This window comes from Gymnoscopelus microlampas, assembly GCF_963454915.1.
Source record: "Gymnoscopelus microlampas genome assembly, chromosome: 7".
Classification (NCBI taxonomy): domain Eukaryota; kingdom Metazoa; phylum Chordata; class Actinopteri; order Myctophiformes; family Myctophidae; genus Gymnoscopelus; species Gymnoscopelus microlampas.
This window is the reverse complement of record NC_139944.1, coordinates 44,149,562-44,165,383: the sequence shown is the minus strand read 5'-3', so window position 1 is coordinate 44,165,383 and position 15,822 is coordinate 44,149,562. Positions and strand designations below refer to the sequence as shown.

Below are 15,822 nucleotides of genomic sequence, written 5' to 3'. Positions count from 1 at the left end.
ATAATTGTGGTCCAAAAATAAACAAACTGCCTCGGCGATATTGTCAGGGAGGAGCCTCGGCATTGTTTATGATAGTCAGTCACTCATATTTGAAAAAGTCAGTTTCTGGCAAATTTAACTAATTCGGCAGAAGTAACATTAGCGTTTTCTCACCGTCAGTTGATGCTTCATATCCATAAGAGTAAAACCGCCGGGGTCATTTGTTTATGTTTGGAACACAGTTCTTATTTGACGCGATATTAAACACGTCTATGGGAATTCAGAACAGGGGGGAAAAGGTTTTAAAGGTTTACGGTTCTAGAGGTTTTACATCTTCTAAAGCTCTAAGGTATTCTCTAAAATTCAAATGGTAGCCGATATGTCCTAAGTAGGCCGAACGTTGTAGAGTTGGAACGGAGTTTGTAGCTAAAAGTATGAAGGACTAGTTAGGGGTCAAAAAACGGGCCGAATACGTAGTGACAATAACGTCAGTGTGCTCGCTAAGTATATACTGTTAGGCACATACGTGAAATGTGGCCTCTGCACTTTAACAACTAACAGCCTCAAATCACTCTAATCACTCTAAGATTGCCACATTGTTGACCTGACCTGGAATCGTACCCAGCACATCCAGGACCTCTGGTTCACCAGGCAGGCCCACTAACCACTCAGCAATGGCACTCTGATTAACATCATGTCAGAAAATGAAACCAAACAGTCTGACTATAGTCAGAGTCAAGCTTTACAAAATGTAAGTTGTGTAAAAAAAAGTCTGACTATACTAAGTTGTTATTTGTTTAAGTCAGGCTATAGTTACTCTACTCAGAGTCATAAGTTTACAAAATGTACTAAAGTACAGTGAACGTCTGTGCGGTTTGTCTTCATCACTGAAAATAACGTACATGTAAACAGATATAAAACTGCTGTCATGTGCAGTTGGGGTGAAGAAACACAACCATTTCACTCCCAATAGTACCTATTTGATTTGACATCCTGACTTGCTGCTGTGGCTGAGGCTTGAACCTGTTACCTGCGGCTCACTAGTCAGTGACTCTATCCATTCACCTACAGCTGTTTCCTTGTAATCTGTGGTTCTAAAACGATTTGTTGTCAACCCCCCAAATTGACATGTATTTGGGCAGTGGACCCCAATGTGAAAAGATGTAGTGTCAGGGCCCCCCATGAAAAAGATTTATATTTATGCTGTAACACATTTTAAAGTTATTTGTCTTGTTTGTTGTTCAAGTCAAAGCACCAGGAAGGCTGTACTTGAGAGCCATCTGTTAGCTCAATGGGTTGAGACACAGTATTCATGATCCAGAGGCCATGAGTTCAAATCCCATTGATGTCTTTCCTATGAGTCTTTCCTTTGCAGACTGGCTTCCAGAAGATCAAGTGAAAACCATCAGGAAGGCTGTATTTGTCATCCAACTCTTAGCTCAATGGGTTGAGACGCAGTATACATGATCCAGAGGCCATGAGTTCAAATCCCACTGGTGTCTTTACTGTGATGCTTTCCTTTGCAGACTAACTTCTAGAAAAACAAGTTAAAAGCACCAGGAGACCTGTAACTCTCAGCCAACAGCATAGCTCAACTGGTAGAGCGTCTGTCCAATAACATGACTTGACTTCACTTGAGTGGGTTCGATTCCCACTCGAGTGAAGTTTCCCCGGTATCTTGGGGCAACGGATAAATTGACTGATATCCTTAGTGATGCTTCCCTTTGCAGACTAACTTCCAGAAAACAAGTTAAAAGCACCAAGAAACCTGTAACTCTCAGTCGACAGCATAGCTCAACTGGTAGAGCGTCTGTCCAATAACATGACACTTCACTTGAGTGGGTTCAATTCCCAGTCGAGTCAAGTGTCCCCGGTAACTTGGGGCAACGGATAAATTGACTGATATCCGTAGAATAACTTGTAGGAGTGTGCTGGTTCAAATCCAGTTCAACCCAGGACCGAGCGGTCCTGGGTTCGATTCCCACTAACGTCAAGTCCCCGGTAAATTGGGGCAGCGGATAAATTGACTGATATCCGTAGAATAACTTGTAGGAGTGTCCTGGTTCAAATCCAGTCACCACCTTAGTAACTGAGACCGAATCTGGCCAATTCGGTCTCAGTTACTGAGATAGATAGAGGGTGTGTAGAGTGGGCGGAGTAGAGTAGGGGTAGAGTAAAGAGGGAATGTAGTGGGAGGAGTAGGACTAGGGGGAGGATTAGGAGTAGGACTAGGGGGAGGAGTAGAACTAGGGGGAGGAGTAGGACTAGGAGTAGAACTAGAGTAGGGGGCCAGAGTAGGAGTAGAGGCCAGAGTAGGGGGAGGAGTGGGGCCGGGGTAGGGCCCAGAGTAGGGGGAGGAGTAGGGCCAGAGTAGGAGAAGGGGGAGGGCCCAGAATAGGGGGAGGAGTAGGGCCCAGAATAGGGGGAGGAGTAGGGCCCAGAATAGGGGGAGGAGTAGGGCCAGAGTAGGAGAAGGGGGAGGGCCCAGAATAGGGGGAGGAGTAGGACCGGGGGAGGAGTAGGGGGACGGCCCAGAATAGGGGGAGGAGTAGGGCTCAGAATAGGGGTCGGGGGAGGAGTAGGGCCAGAGTAGGAGAAGGTGGAGGAGTAGGGGGAGGAGTAGGGGGAGGGCCTAGAGTAGGGGGAGGAGTAGGGCCGGGGGAGGGCCCAGAATAGGGGGAGGAGTAGGTGGGTGGAGTAGAGGCCAGAGTAGGGAGCCAGGAGAGGGATATGGTTTTGGTTTCTGTATGGAGGTGAAATTTTATTAGAGATTTGCAATATCGCGTGTGTGGAGATTTGCAATAAGAGGACAACTAGAGGGAAATAGGAATGTTGGCCTTAACTACCTTCCCTCCACCACCTACATACAGAAACCAAAACCATGGCCCTCTACTCTCCCCCCCCCCCTACACTCCTCCGGCCTCTACTCCTACTCCGGGCCCTACTCATCCCCCTACTCCTGGCCTCTATTCCTACTCCTCCCCCTACTCTGGGCCCTACTCCTCCCCTCCTATTCTGGGCCCTCCCCTCCTATTCTGGGCCCTCCCCCTTCTCCTACTCTGGCCCTACTCCTCCCCCTATTCTGGGCCCTCCCCCTACTCCTCCCCCGGCCCTACTCCTCCCCCTATTCTGGGCCCTCCCCCTACTCCTCCCCCTATTCTGGGCCCTACTCCTCCCCCTATTCTGGGCCCTCCCCCTTCTCCTATTCTGGCCCTACTCCTCCCCCTACTCTGGGCCCTACCCCTTCTCCGGCCCTACTCCTCCCCCTACTCTGGCCTCTACTCCTACTCTGGCCCCCTACTCTAGTTCTACTCCTAGTCCTACTCCTCCCCCTAGTTCTACTCCTCCCCCTAGTCCTAATCCTCCCCCCACTACATTCCCTCTTTACTCTACTCCGCCCACTCTACACACCCTCTATCTATCTCAGTAACTGAGACCGAATTGGCCAGATTCGGTCTCAGTTACTAAGGTGGTGACTGGATTTGAACCAGGACACTCCTACAAGTTATTCTACGGATATCAGTCAATTTATCCGCTGCCCCAATTTACCGGGGACTTGACGTTAGTGGGAATCGAACCCAGGACCGCTCGGTCCTGGGTTGAACTGGATTTGAACCAGCACACTCCTACAAGTTATTCTACGGATATCAGTCAATTTATCCGTTGCCCCAAGTTACCGGGGACACTTGACTCGACTGGGAATTGAACCCACTCAAGTGAAGTGTCATGTTATTGGACAGACGCTCTACCAGTTGAGCTATGCTGTCGACTGAGAGTTACAGGTTTCTTGGTGCTTTTAACTTGTTTTCTGGAAGTTAGTCTGCAAAGGGAAGCATCACTAAGGATATCAGTCAATTTATCCGTTGCCCCAAGATACCGGGGAAACTTCACTCGAGTGGGAATCGAACCCACTCAAGTGAAGTCAAGTCATGTTATTGGACAGACGCTCTACCAGTTGAGCTATGCTGTTGGCTGAGAGTTACAGGTCTCCTGGTGCTTTTAACTTGTTTTTCTAGAAGTTAGTCTGCAAAGGAAAGCATCACAGTAAAGACACCAGTGGGATTTGAACTCATGGCCTCTGGATCATGTATACTGCGTCTCAACCCATTGAGCTAAGAGTTGGATGACAAATACAGCCTTCCTGATGGTTTTCACTTGATCTTCTGGAAGCCAGTCTGCAAAGGAAAGACTCATAGGAAAGACATCAATGGGATTTGAACTCATGGCCTCTGGATCATGAATACTGTGTCTCAACCCATTGAGCTAACAGATGGCTCTCAAGTACAGCCTTCCTGGTGCTTTGACTTGAACAACAAACAAGACAAATAACTTTAAAATGTGTTACAGCATAAATATAAATCTTTTTCATGGGGGGCCCTGACACTACATCTTTTCACATTGGGGTCCACTGCCCAAATACATGTCAATTTGGGGGGTTGACAACAAATCGTTTTAGAACCACAGATTACAAGGAAACAGCTGTAGGTGAATGGATAGAGTCACTGACTAGTGAGCCGCAGGTAACAGGTTCAAGCCTCAGCCACAGCAGCAAGTCAGGATGTCAAATCAAATAGGTACTATTGGGAGTGAAATGGTTGTGTTTCTTCACCCCAACTGCACATGACAGCAGTTTTATATCTGTTTACATGTACGTTATTTTCAGTGATGAAGACAAACCGCACAGACGTTCACTGTACTTTAGTACATTTTGTAAACTTATGACTCTGAGTAGAGTAACTATAGCCTGACTTAAACAAATAACAACTTAGTATAGTCAGACTTTTTTTTACACAACTTACATTTTGTAAAGCTTGACTCTGACTATAGTCAGACTGTTTGGTTTCATTTTCTGACATGATGTTAATCAGAGTGCCATTGCTGAGTGGTTAGTGGGCCTGCCTGGTGAACCAGAGGTCCTGGATGTGCTGGGTACGATTCCAGGTCAGGTCAACAATGTGGCAATCTTAGAGTGATTAGAGTGATTTGAGGCTGTTAGTTGTTAAAGTGCAGAGGCCACATTTCACGTATGTGCCTAACAGTATATACTTAGCGAGCACACTGACGTTATTGTCACTACGTATTCGGCCCGTTTTTTGACCCCTAACTAGTCCTTCATACTTTTAGCTACAAACTCCGTTCCAACTCTACAACGTTCGGCCTACTTAGGACATATCGGCTACCATTTGAATTTTAGAGAATACCTTAGAGCTTTAGAAGATGTAAAACCTCTAGAACCGTAAACCTTTAAAACCTTTTCCCCCCTGTTCTGAATTCCCATAGACGTGTTTAATATCGCGTCAAATAAGAACTGTGTTCCAAACATAAACAAATGACCCCGGCGGTTTTACTCTTATGGATATGAAGCATCAACTGACGGTGAGAAAACGCTAATGTTACTTCTGCCGAATTAGTTAAATTTGCCAGAAACTGACTTTTTCAAATATGAGTGACTGACTATCATAAACAATGCCGAGGCTCCTCCCTGACAATATCGCCGAGGCAGTTTGTTTATTTTTGGACCACAATTCTTATGAGACGATTCTATGATGACCCAATGTTATTCTCCATAGGGAAATGACTTTACGACCCAGGGGATGGACGAGTGACGTCAGGACTTCTGTACTCTGGGTTAACATGTGCATGTACAAACTGGATGTATCCACTAGAGGGCAGTGTTGCCCTTCCAGCTCGGTCCGGTATGCCTCTCGGTCGGTCGGAAGGAACGATCAATTATAACAATTGGGGGTCAGGCAAACGAGCTCGACCATTTCATCTTCAGGGAACAACAGGAATGGAACAGATGTTTTCACATATACAGTATATTATTTTATTCCCAATGTGCAATGAGGTCATTTTTGAACGTCCCATTTTGGTCCCTGAAGGGTGCAGAATGAAAGTTTTAATTGCGTCTTTGTCGGATGTCTTCTGAACGTCCAAACCTCTACATAAGGGCTTATTCTAGTCCAAATGTGGTCATCTTTTCTACGTCAAATTTAGACTAATTATAGACATCTTTACCCCAATCTTAGTTTTTGTTTAGTTGATGTTTAGTCTTCTGTTTGTCCTTTTTGAATTTGTAAGTTTTATTTGGCCTTGTTTTATGTTTTTTATGTTATTATATTGTATTGTATTGTAGCTCCCTATGTCCCCTTTCCCAAAGGACCACGATTGAAACAAGCCTACGGGCTTTCTTGTGTTTTTTATCCTTTTGAATTTTAATATTCAAATAAACTAATCAAACAATCCACTTCTTCTAGGCTCGGTGCATAACTGTAATCCCCATTTCCTGTTCATTTTCCTGTAGCTTTAACATAGTTAGTAGTTAACATGCTGCTAAGCTAATCAAACAAAGCTACAGGAAAATGAACAAGATCAAATGGTTATGCCACCTTCTGAAAACTGGGAATACAGTACACAGAGGTTTACAAACAAATCACAATTCAATACACACTTATTTCCTTATTATCTCTTTATTCTTCTTGTGAATACACAGCTGCGCAAACAAATGTTCCACAATTACAATATTCCACAAATATTCCATATGATTGTGGAATATTTGTGGACTGGAACTAGACCCCCTGAAATGGAATCTAGTTCATAGGACCACAATGGAAACAAGTCCCCAGGACTTGTGTTATCCTTTTAGCCTTAACGTACCTCATGACGTTTACCTATCTGACTAATTAAGTATTCAAACAAACAGCAGATCAAGCCAGCTTTGAATTATTTTTGACAGAACAGAAGCGGGACAGCCACTTAACACAAAGCACACACAAAGCAGTCACCAGGGCTGATTAAGCTTGATCCAGAACAGAGCAGTTAACTTCTCTTTTTTTTTTTTACACGTCAGAATCAGAATCAGGTTTATTGTCACATCACAGGTTTACAAGGTACAAAAGTGGGTGAAATTCGTTTTTGTACATCGTTCCCAGCGCAACGTTAATTTCCATAGAAAGAAGAGGGGGGGAAGAAGAAGAGGGGTGGGGGGCAAGTGGGAAGGAGATCAAACAAGAGAACAGCAGAAGGCCAAACAAGTTATCTACATATTTACAAAGTACCTGAGATAATAAAAACTAAGGTGCCTGAGCATAGCAGCAATGTACGTATACTGTGCATGATATACTTATGACGTTAAGGTGCTTAGAGAAAAAGAGTACAATAAAAAAAAAGACAAAAAAGTCAGTGCGTTATACATGGGATTAAGGTGCAAAAGGTCAGTGCGTGTCCACCTAGGGTGGACTGACCCTGGTATAATCCGCAAGTAGCTCCATGAGGGAGAGCAACAAAAAAGTAATTTGTACCTGGTGTAGTCCACAGGTATGTCCGAGGGGGGCTAAGTCCAAGTCCACGTCACTAGTCGAATGAAAATAAAATAATAATAAAACATAATAGCACAGCTTACTTTGCAGGGACACCCTTTTTGCTTGGGCCGGTTCCACAACAACTGAAACATATTAAACAAGTGCTGTACTGAATAGCCAGTGAGCTACCAGGGTAAGGTCCAACCAGAGCTACTTCGTTGAACAGAACACAAGTTCAAATTACACAACACTGTACAATACTGTGACACTAAGATCCCCCACAATGGACAGTGAAAGTTCAAGTTAAATCAGTCCTGAGTGCCTGCTGTGTGTCCTCCCCTTCTCGCTGGAGCATGCTTGAGGTGGTCTGCGGCATGCTGCCTTATGAGGTCCTCTGTGGCTTCTGGGTCGAATTTCATGACTGCATCTGCATAGTAGAAAAAGGCAATAAAAAATGTGCAAAGGCAACATGCTGTCCTAGTCCCTATCTGACATAATACACAGCTCGATTGAACTCCTGCCATCTGGTAGGAGGTTCAAGAGCTCAGGGGGAAGCACCAGCAGGTCATCCAACAGCTGCCCCAAACCATCAGAACCCTGAACCATGTATTGCCCCCAAAACCAACATCTTGAAAGATGGATTGCACTTTGAATGCATCAGCACTTTTTACCAATGTTGTCTGCTCTTTACTTTTTAATGTTTGCCTCTTTTTAATGTGCATCATGAGTTGAGGAGAATGGCATTTTGCTCCCCTGTTTGCCTAGTGTGTGTTGTGGAAGTGACAATAAAACTGATTGCGAGTCTCCATATTGACATGCAAAAATGCTTGTACATCCACAACTAGTTTAATACAAAGCCATCTCCCTTCTACACCTAACCACCAGTTATTTAAAATGTTATGATAGCAACGGTAACGGTAGACAGTTGGCATTGTATTTTTTTTATGTCAACCGGAAAGGACATGTTTTACCCAATTACATTTTGATTTGTCCTTGGTCAACATGAAATATGGGCTTACCTTGTATTGCGCTGAAAGCCGCAGTCTTCTCTTTTTCCCCCTTCATGTTCAACTGTGCCATCAGACTGTTACTGAAGAGCCTTAAGAAAAACAAATTACATTTGATAATGTAGTAGGATTAGGATTTATTGTAAAACATGGTATAAACCCTTTATACTACTAATTTTCACTTAATGTTCAACCATTATGTCATTGACATGACATAACAGAGGATTCAGGTGTTAAGCTAAAAAAAAAAAAGGCAAATTAATGGAAACAAGCAGTCAGGCGCTCATCTAGAAGAATTAACCAAATAAGTGTTCACACATTGAAAACCACAGCGCACCCAAACATCACACAGGGGTTAATTCATAGTGTATGTTGAAACATACCTGTCAAGAACTTTGTGGACACAGTCCTTAACGTCCTTCCCTCTATAACGGGAAAGTTGCAGCACCTGTTGGAATAAGTCCATGAAAACTTTCACTGACATATCCCAGAGGAACGTAAAAAGTGTGCGAGTGCATCTTATGCTGTTCATTACTTCCAGACTCTTGAAAAGCCTACCAGGGTATTAAAAGCTTGGACATCACTGAGGAGTTGCTCCTCTCTCTGGAAGTCCTCCATTCTCTCAACATGACTGGCCGCTGAAGAGGCAGGTTCTTTAGTGAATATTGATATGGTCAGGACTTTCTTCTGGTATACTGAAAAATAAGTAAGTGTACACAGAGACATGTTATAGACACCACCCTACAATGATACAAAACACTGATATAATTGAAGAGCAGTTTTTGTGTCCCGATAGGAGAGGAGACAGAGAGAACAGTAAAGGAAGAAAGGAGAGAGAAGGGTTGCAAATTAAGTGTCCCCCAGTTTGTTGGGGGTCTTCATTGAAATAGCTCAGAACTTACCTTGTGCTGGCAATGGGAATGCCCATGTTGGCCTCTCAGTCACTGCATAGCACCTGTAATAAGAACAAAAGTACATTTTAGAAATTACAAAGTGATATTTTTGCATTAAAACTTTCCAAGACAGATGACTATACATTAGATGAGAAATAATAAATATGTCATATTGTAACAATTAGGGGTGCACGATACTACTTGCTGAATTGTAAAGGTTTTGATTACTTGGGGCCTTTGGACAACTCACCATGCCTGACCGTGTCCCTGGATCTGTCATGTCTGGACCTGACCGTGTTCCTCGACCCATCACTGCGGTGGGACCTGTCATCATGTCTGGACCTGACAGAGTGCCTCCGAGCTGTTGCTGTACCTGGAGTCGTGGCTGGTCCTGATGCTGTGCCGGTATCCGACACTGTGTCTGGAGCCATCACTGTGCCTGATGGCTGGAGCCATCACTAAAGACTTAATACTTGGACATAATACTACTACAACACCATGTCACACTGAAAAAGACTACCCCTACTGGTTGGTCTTAGATGTTGACAATCACACATCTCCTCTGATACACATAGTTCAACACATTGAGCCTGTAACTACTTACTCATTGCTTGTGAATTAGGTATGGTAATGATTTCTTTAGTATGCACAACATGTAACACCTTGTACTGACTGTACTTAAAATGTGTTGGTGCAATGGAGAAAGTGAATACTCACGGGGTGTGGACATTTCTCTGCTCCGAGGTGCTACACTTGCATGTCGGGAGCCTGGAAAAGACAAAGAATGTTCTTAGATACCAAATACAAAAGGTGACTGCTTAAATGTGATTCATACTCACTGTGTGTAGACATCTCCCTGTGCCAAGACCCCTCAGCATGCTCCAACTCGACAGACATGGTGTCCACCACGACATCCACCAGGCCATCCAGGGCTTGATTTTCAGAGTCTGAAACATAAAGGACCCCCTGCCACTGCAGCTCACATAAAATGCCGTAACTCGGGGGCTTGCCCCCCACAAACAATCCCTCCACACAACTAGGAACCAATCGCCGTTACAGCCCTCTTCTGTATACATGTGACCTACGGTCGCTTATCTCCCGATTAGGGAGTCTTACTGGTATTTCATAAATTGACATCAATACTCAACAAGCATTGAGTAACACATTGTTGTCCTGGCTGGACTGCAACTTCCTTGGTGCGATAGGAAAGGAGGGCACCTATACGGCTTATTAAAGCATTTGATTGTCATTTTTGACAATGGACTTATAAATTGATTATAGAAGAAAGTTACCCATAATGCTCCAAAACGTCATATAAAACATGAATGGTCTACAATGTGAGGCCCAGTTTCTGTTAACACATTTCATATTTAGAAGTTACTTGAGAAACATATGAACTCTACATCAGTCATCATCTTGTCTTTTAACAGGTTTCCTCTTCCCTCTTATCACCACATCCACATCCTCCTCTTCCTCCTCTGCTTGGCTGGTCAGGTTGTAGTTGTCACATTCACAAGCTTTAACTAGAAGTTATACAATTCAACTGTAAACATTGATTCAACTATTTGTACTTGAATTATTGAGTAAATGATCCAAAAACCTGCCTGAAGTCATCTTTATCTTGACTAACTGGGACGTCAGCCAGTCCTCCTGGGGGTCCTTTCTCATCTTGTAAGTTGTGTTTGTTTGGCATTTGGCCATCTAATGGTTCCCTTACCCCTGTCGATCCAATTATTAGGAATTGTACCCTCTGTCTCCTTTCCATCCTCCAACCACACATCCCTGGCATACATGACCTGAAAAAGACAGCACAAACATGTTAGTGCAATATCAGAAAATAAATTATGTGAACCATAGTCAATAAATCACCGGGCAAGTGGTCATGTTAGTAGAGGGCAAAGAACTAGAGGCGGCCGGATTGAAAATGCTACGATTCTCATTAGAAGCAACATGGAGGGATGAGAACAGAAATGACTACATTTGAGTATAAGCCCAGGTTAGAAGGTTAGACGATAAAGCAAGAGAGGTGGATAAAGCGAGAGGTGAGGTAGAGATGGTTTATCTGAGGCGGAGGGAGAAGGATGCTGAAACGCAAGACAAATAGCAAATTTAGGGTGTGCTGAGAGAGACAAGCAGGTGATGATCGAGGAAGGTGCAGCCATGATGGGAACTAGCTGAAAGAAAAAGAAAATGTAACCTTTAATATTGCTGTTCCAGACCATGGCGAAAGGGTATGAGGACATAACCACCAACGTTTCTTGTGGGAGGCAAGCCACCTTGCGGAACAGATCTGTTTCACGCAGTAGTCCATCTTTCATCCTACCCTGACTTGGCTTCCATTTCCTTGCTTGTTCTTTCACTGAAGTCCTGATTGTTTTTCTGGATATATGATATGATTGACAGCCGCAGCAGTGCAGCCAGTCTCATCCCTGACATTGTTGTCTCCTATCAAGGGACCATAGATGACCCACCCCAATAGGGTCCTCACAGCATATGGTCGATCTGCCTGGCTGTTAACCACCTCCAAAAAGGTTCCAATAACTTTGAAGCATTTCTGCCAATCAGTAGGTCAACACCAGAGTCTATTTCTTGCAGTTTGATATGTTTCAAATAAGGCCATGGTGACAAGCCCTGTTGTTTTTGGAATATTGTGTTGTGAGACAGGCATGGTTTTATGAGTGAACACATTAGGGAGTTGTATGAAATCATTTTTGTCCAACTTGGCTATTTCCAAACCTGAGATATGGTGACTGGTCTCAGGCTTCACTTGGTTCATTGTGCGGAGAAGAATATTAGTTTTTTGTCCGGTAATGTTTAGCCTTCTCATTAAGTTTTCAGTGCAGAATGTGGATGTGCTTCCATGGTCCAAAAATGCATATGTTTGCAACACTGTCTCCCTGTGGCTCTTCACTTGAACGGGTACTATGGAGAAGATGGAGGTTTCATCACCGGCCCCAATATGACCACATGTGTGAGGTGAGACGACAGCATTGTTTCCTATTGATTTCTTTTCCGTTTCTTCCAGGGTTGAGCTCTAGGGGGTACGGGCGGGTACGGCGTACCCTTAGTTATGAGACTGTGGGGGCTGGGGGCTCGCGCGTGCTCAACATGCACTCACCGTCAGCGGCGGTCGTTAACACCTTAAAGTTTAAACAATAGCCTCTGAAGGTTAGCGCCGTCAGTGGCGAGACATTCTCAATAGCGTCTACCTGGCTGCTTTGCATAACATTAGGCTACTGGAGAAAAGCCATGTACTTGAATTGAATGTGCACTGCAGAGTGTGAAGGGGATTGCTTAGCAGAGCACCCAGTTCTCTGAGACAAGACAAAGACAAGTTGTCTGATTATTTTAACTGCTTATCTGTGGGTGAGTCTATGTAAAGGGCTTTTATATAAAACTAAAAGGAAAATAAAATAATTGATTAATTGAAACAAAAATAAAAACAACAAATTTACAATGCAACAAAATAATAAGAAATATAAATACATTAATAATCACATGTTGAATACAGTATTAGTAAGTGGCTATGTGCACATGCCTGCGCACGTGACGTCATAATAAAATACAGTACCCTTCAAAAATCCACAGCTCACCACTGGTTTCTTCAATGTGGAGTATATCAGGATGGTTTTGTTCACACGTATCACAGGTTAAACGACTTGTGCAGTCTCTGCTTAAGTGTCCTCTTTTCAAACAGCCAAAAACAGACTCCCTTTTCCTTTAAGTAGTGCATCTTCTCTCTGTGTCTTCTCTATTTCATCTGTGGACACCGCTCCAATGTGTGACCACTTTTATTGCAGAAAAGACAATCATTATGATAGCTGATGAATACACTTCTTTCCACTCCATTTGACTGCACTGCCGTTTCTATGGGTGTTACTGTTGTGGCAAAACTGCTTCTTGGAATGTCTCTTGTGTCTCTTGGTTTGATGATGGTTGAGGTTTTGACAGTTGTAGTTTGCTTAGCATCTTGTATGTTTCCAAACAGTGGGTCAGACAGTATTTTTTACCTGTCTCTATGAATTGTACAAGGTCAGAAAGCTTAGCACGATGTCCATGCCTCTCCTGTAGCTTGCATGCCTTGTTCCTCCAGGTTTATCCGAGCTTGTATGGATGGCCTTTTGTATATTGTTCAAAGTAATGTAAGCAGTCACTGTAATCGTCAGTCTTTTTCTCCACTCCTCTCTCAAATGCCCTGATAAACATTTCATATTGCAATGGGTCACCATCATAAACTGGAATGTCTCTTGGTGGTAAAGTGGAATACAGATTTTGCTTAACCAGTAAAGCAGTTTTTCCATTCTGTCTTCGTAGCACATTACAAATATCACCTGCAGGGGGTGTAGTGTGAGTGACATGACCTTGAACATTCTTTTTCCCATGAAGCTGTACATTTTCAGTTTGCACATTTTGGTTTATTATATTTTCGGTTTGAACATTTTGCCTGGGGAGAGAGTATTGCATTAGAGGAGTCATGTAATGAGCTTTGGCAGATTTTTCATGAAGTGGTTGTTTTGGTCTCACAACCTGTGGCTGGGAGGGAGGCTTTGTGGTTTCCATTGTTTCCTTTTTAGGTAGGTAGGTATGTATTTGCATTTGGGTTGAATGGGGTTGTTTCCTTTGGAGCAGCAGCTCCTTTCTTTGAGTTTGTCCCACTTGACACTCTTGATGAGTTTCTTGGCCCATGGTTTCCAGTACATGGGCCTTTGCATTTGCTGCTTCCAGCTGAGTCTCCATTTCCAGTTGCTCCTTTTGCATTCTGAGTTGTCCCTGTTATGCTTCAATTTCATATTTTTGTGTAAGCCAGCCACCTGTTCCATGAGAGCAGCCTTTTCAGCCTGAGCTATGATGAGCAGATGAAGTTGAAGATAATTTTGATGGAGTGGATTTGTGTGTGGATTTTGATACATTTGATATACTGTCATGGGGTCCAATGTCATCAGAATGTACAGCACTCCACATTTCACTTTCAGCAGTGACCGGTGTTTGTGGCTCCTTTTCAACAGTGACATGTATTGGTAGTTCCTTCTGAATAATGACATGCATTTGCTGTTTCACCTCTGATAGCCACAGGTGTACATCCTGTACAAAACCTTCCAGAATATACATTTTTGGTTGAAACCATGAATTTTGCCTTGCAATTTCCTCCTCAGGTAATGGCAAAACCACCAATGATGAATGACTTTCCCTTGCTTCATCACACAGTTTGATTAATCTGAAGGTCACTGCAAATCAACAGCGAGACAAAATTAAACATATTACAAACATAAACAAACAGATAATACATATATTACAATATATTAAAAGCAGAAGTGATACTTAGGCGTCTTCCTTCTTGCGTGTATCATCATCAGATGTCCAGCTCAATGACGTGCAGCCACTCCCTCGTCTCAGGTCCCACATGGTCTGTACAGGACACAGAGGTGATTATGTGATAGGCAGTCTGCATAAGCATGCTGTGCAGTCTGTCAGGCCCAAACTGTAGGAGTAGTAGCGCAGCAAAATAAACTTTATCTTGAAAGAAAGAATAAGAAAGTCGGAAGATTACTATAGTCTAAAAACATAAACAAACAGATAATACATATATTAAAAACAGAAGTGATACTCAGGCATCTTCCTTCTTTCATGTGTCATCATCAGATGTCCAGCTCAATGACGTGCAGCCACGCCCTCGTCTCAGGTCCCACATCAAAGAGACCGGCCTCCGATGGTGGCCTGTACAGGACACAGAGGTGATTATGTGATAGGCAGTGATAGATATGTTTTGTGGACTAGATTGATATGATCTAGAAATATCGATCTAACCAGTCAAATTAATATAGTGATGTCTTTTTGGGCCTGTACTTCAGTCTTTTAAACATGCCTTTTTGTAACTCTACTACACTTTCCCTACCAAGGCCATGTAGCTGGCCCCATATTTGCTATCTGGTGCTGGCTCCATATGTTTCCAATCAGTAAAAACCTGTCTTGGTCAACCCTTTGTGATTAAATGCCAAATGACCTGTATCTGTGTAAGATGATCTGTATGACCGGGATATTGTCACTAATTTACTCTGTCAGCTGTCACCCTGTCACAGATAAAACCATACACATGTCCTATGATATCGAAGGAACAACTTGTTTATGGAACCGAGAATTGTACACAAGGACACCCTAAGATGAACAACAACTTAATATTAAGACAGCCAGACGCCTGTCCATCCTACGACTCCCATCCTACGTCTGAGGGTCTTAAAGCCAATCATAAGGATGCACCTATGTCTGATGTCATTGAAGTCCAACTGTGTATAAATACTATGGCCTGTTATTGAATCATGAGTGTGTGATTGATATTTTTGTATGTAACTTGTACTGCCTCCGTGTACACACTCGAGCAATACAGACTGATCATTTTTTGGATGTACCAGGTGTCTGACTCACGTTTCTTTGGGTGTTGACTGGACGGGTATTGGGGGGTCTTAGTACCAAACCATCTTTTCATCTTTCGTGGGCTGTCAGCCCTATTCATAGGGTTCAAATTTAACTCTATTAATGGTCCTTCGATAAACGGTTAAACATTCACCCGAAATTATAATTTTTATAATTTTCTCTCGACCGGTGTGTTTAGAATCAGCTTTCAAATTGTTCTGAGTCCGGTTTTTC

The 15,822-nt window shown here is 43.2% G+C and overlaps 1 protein-coding gene across 7 annotated transcripts; it reads right to left on the bottom strand.

Moving 5' to 3' along the window:
• Positions 1 to 6,634: 6,634 nt before the first annotated feature.
• Positions 6,635 to 13,153, bottom strand: LOC311049119 (uncharacterized protein). Of its 7 annotated transcripts, none has more exons than XM_084062587.1 (9): positions 12,774 to 13,153; positions 10,020 to 12,494; positions 9,898 to 9,948; positions 9,431 to 9,626; positions 9,190 to 9,242; positions 8,846 to 8,982; positions 8,671 to 8,735; positions 8,300 to 8,379; positions 6,635 to 7,707 (listed from the first exon to the last, which is right to left on the bottom strand). In XM_084062587.1, the coding sequence occupies exons 6-9, from the start codon at positions 8,903 to 8,905 to the stop codon at positions 7,589 to 7,591; spliced, it is 324 nt and encodes a 107-aa protein (XP_083918713.1). In that variant the 5' UTR covers positions 8,906 to 8,982; positions 9,190 to 9,242; positions 9,431 to 9,626; positions 9,898 to 9,948; positions 10,020 to 12,494; positions 12,774 to 13,153; the 3' UTR covers positions 6,635 to 7,588. The 7 variants fall into 7 exon arrangements, with proteins under 7 accessions (XP_083918713.1, XP_083918712.1, XP_083918710.1 ...); XM_084062586.1 differs by having other exon boundaries at positions 9,898 to 10,703; positions 10,785 to 12,494; XM_084062584.1 differs by having other exon boundaries at positions 9,898 to 10,976; positions 11,378 to 12,494.
• Positions 13,154 to 15,822: the final 2,669 nt, after the last annotated feature.

Excerpts from the sequence above, each read along its gene's own strand:
- LOC311049119 (XM_084062588.1), bottom strand. The coding sequence starts at position 8,905 with ATGGAGGACTTCCAGAGAGAGGAGCAACTCCTCAGTGATGTCCAAGCT. Across the intron at positions 8,380-8,670 it reads GTCCACAAAGTTCTTGACAG|GCTCTTCAGTAACAGTCTGA; the intron begins GTATGTTTCAAC and ends GTTTTTCTTAAG. Across the intron at positions 7,708-8,299 it reads GGCTTTCAGCGCAATACAAG|ATGCAGTCATGAAATTCGAC; the intron begins GTAAGCCCATAT and ends TCTACTATGCAG.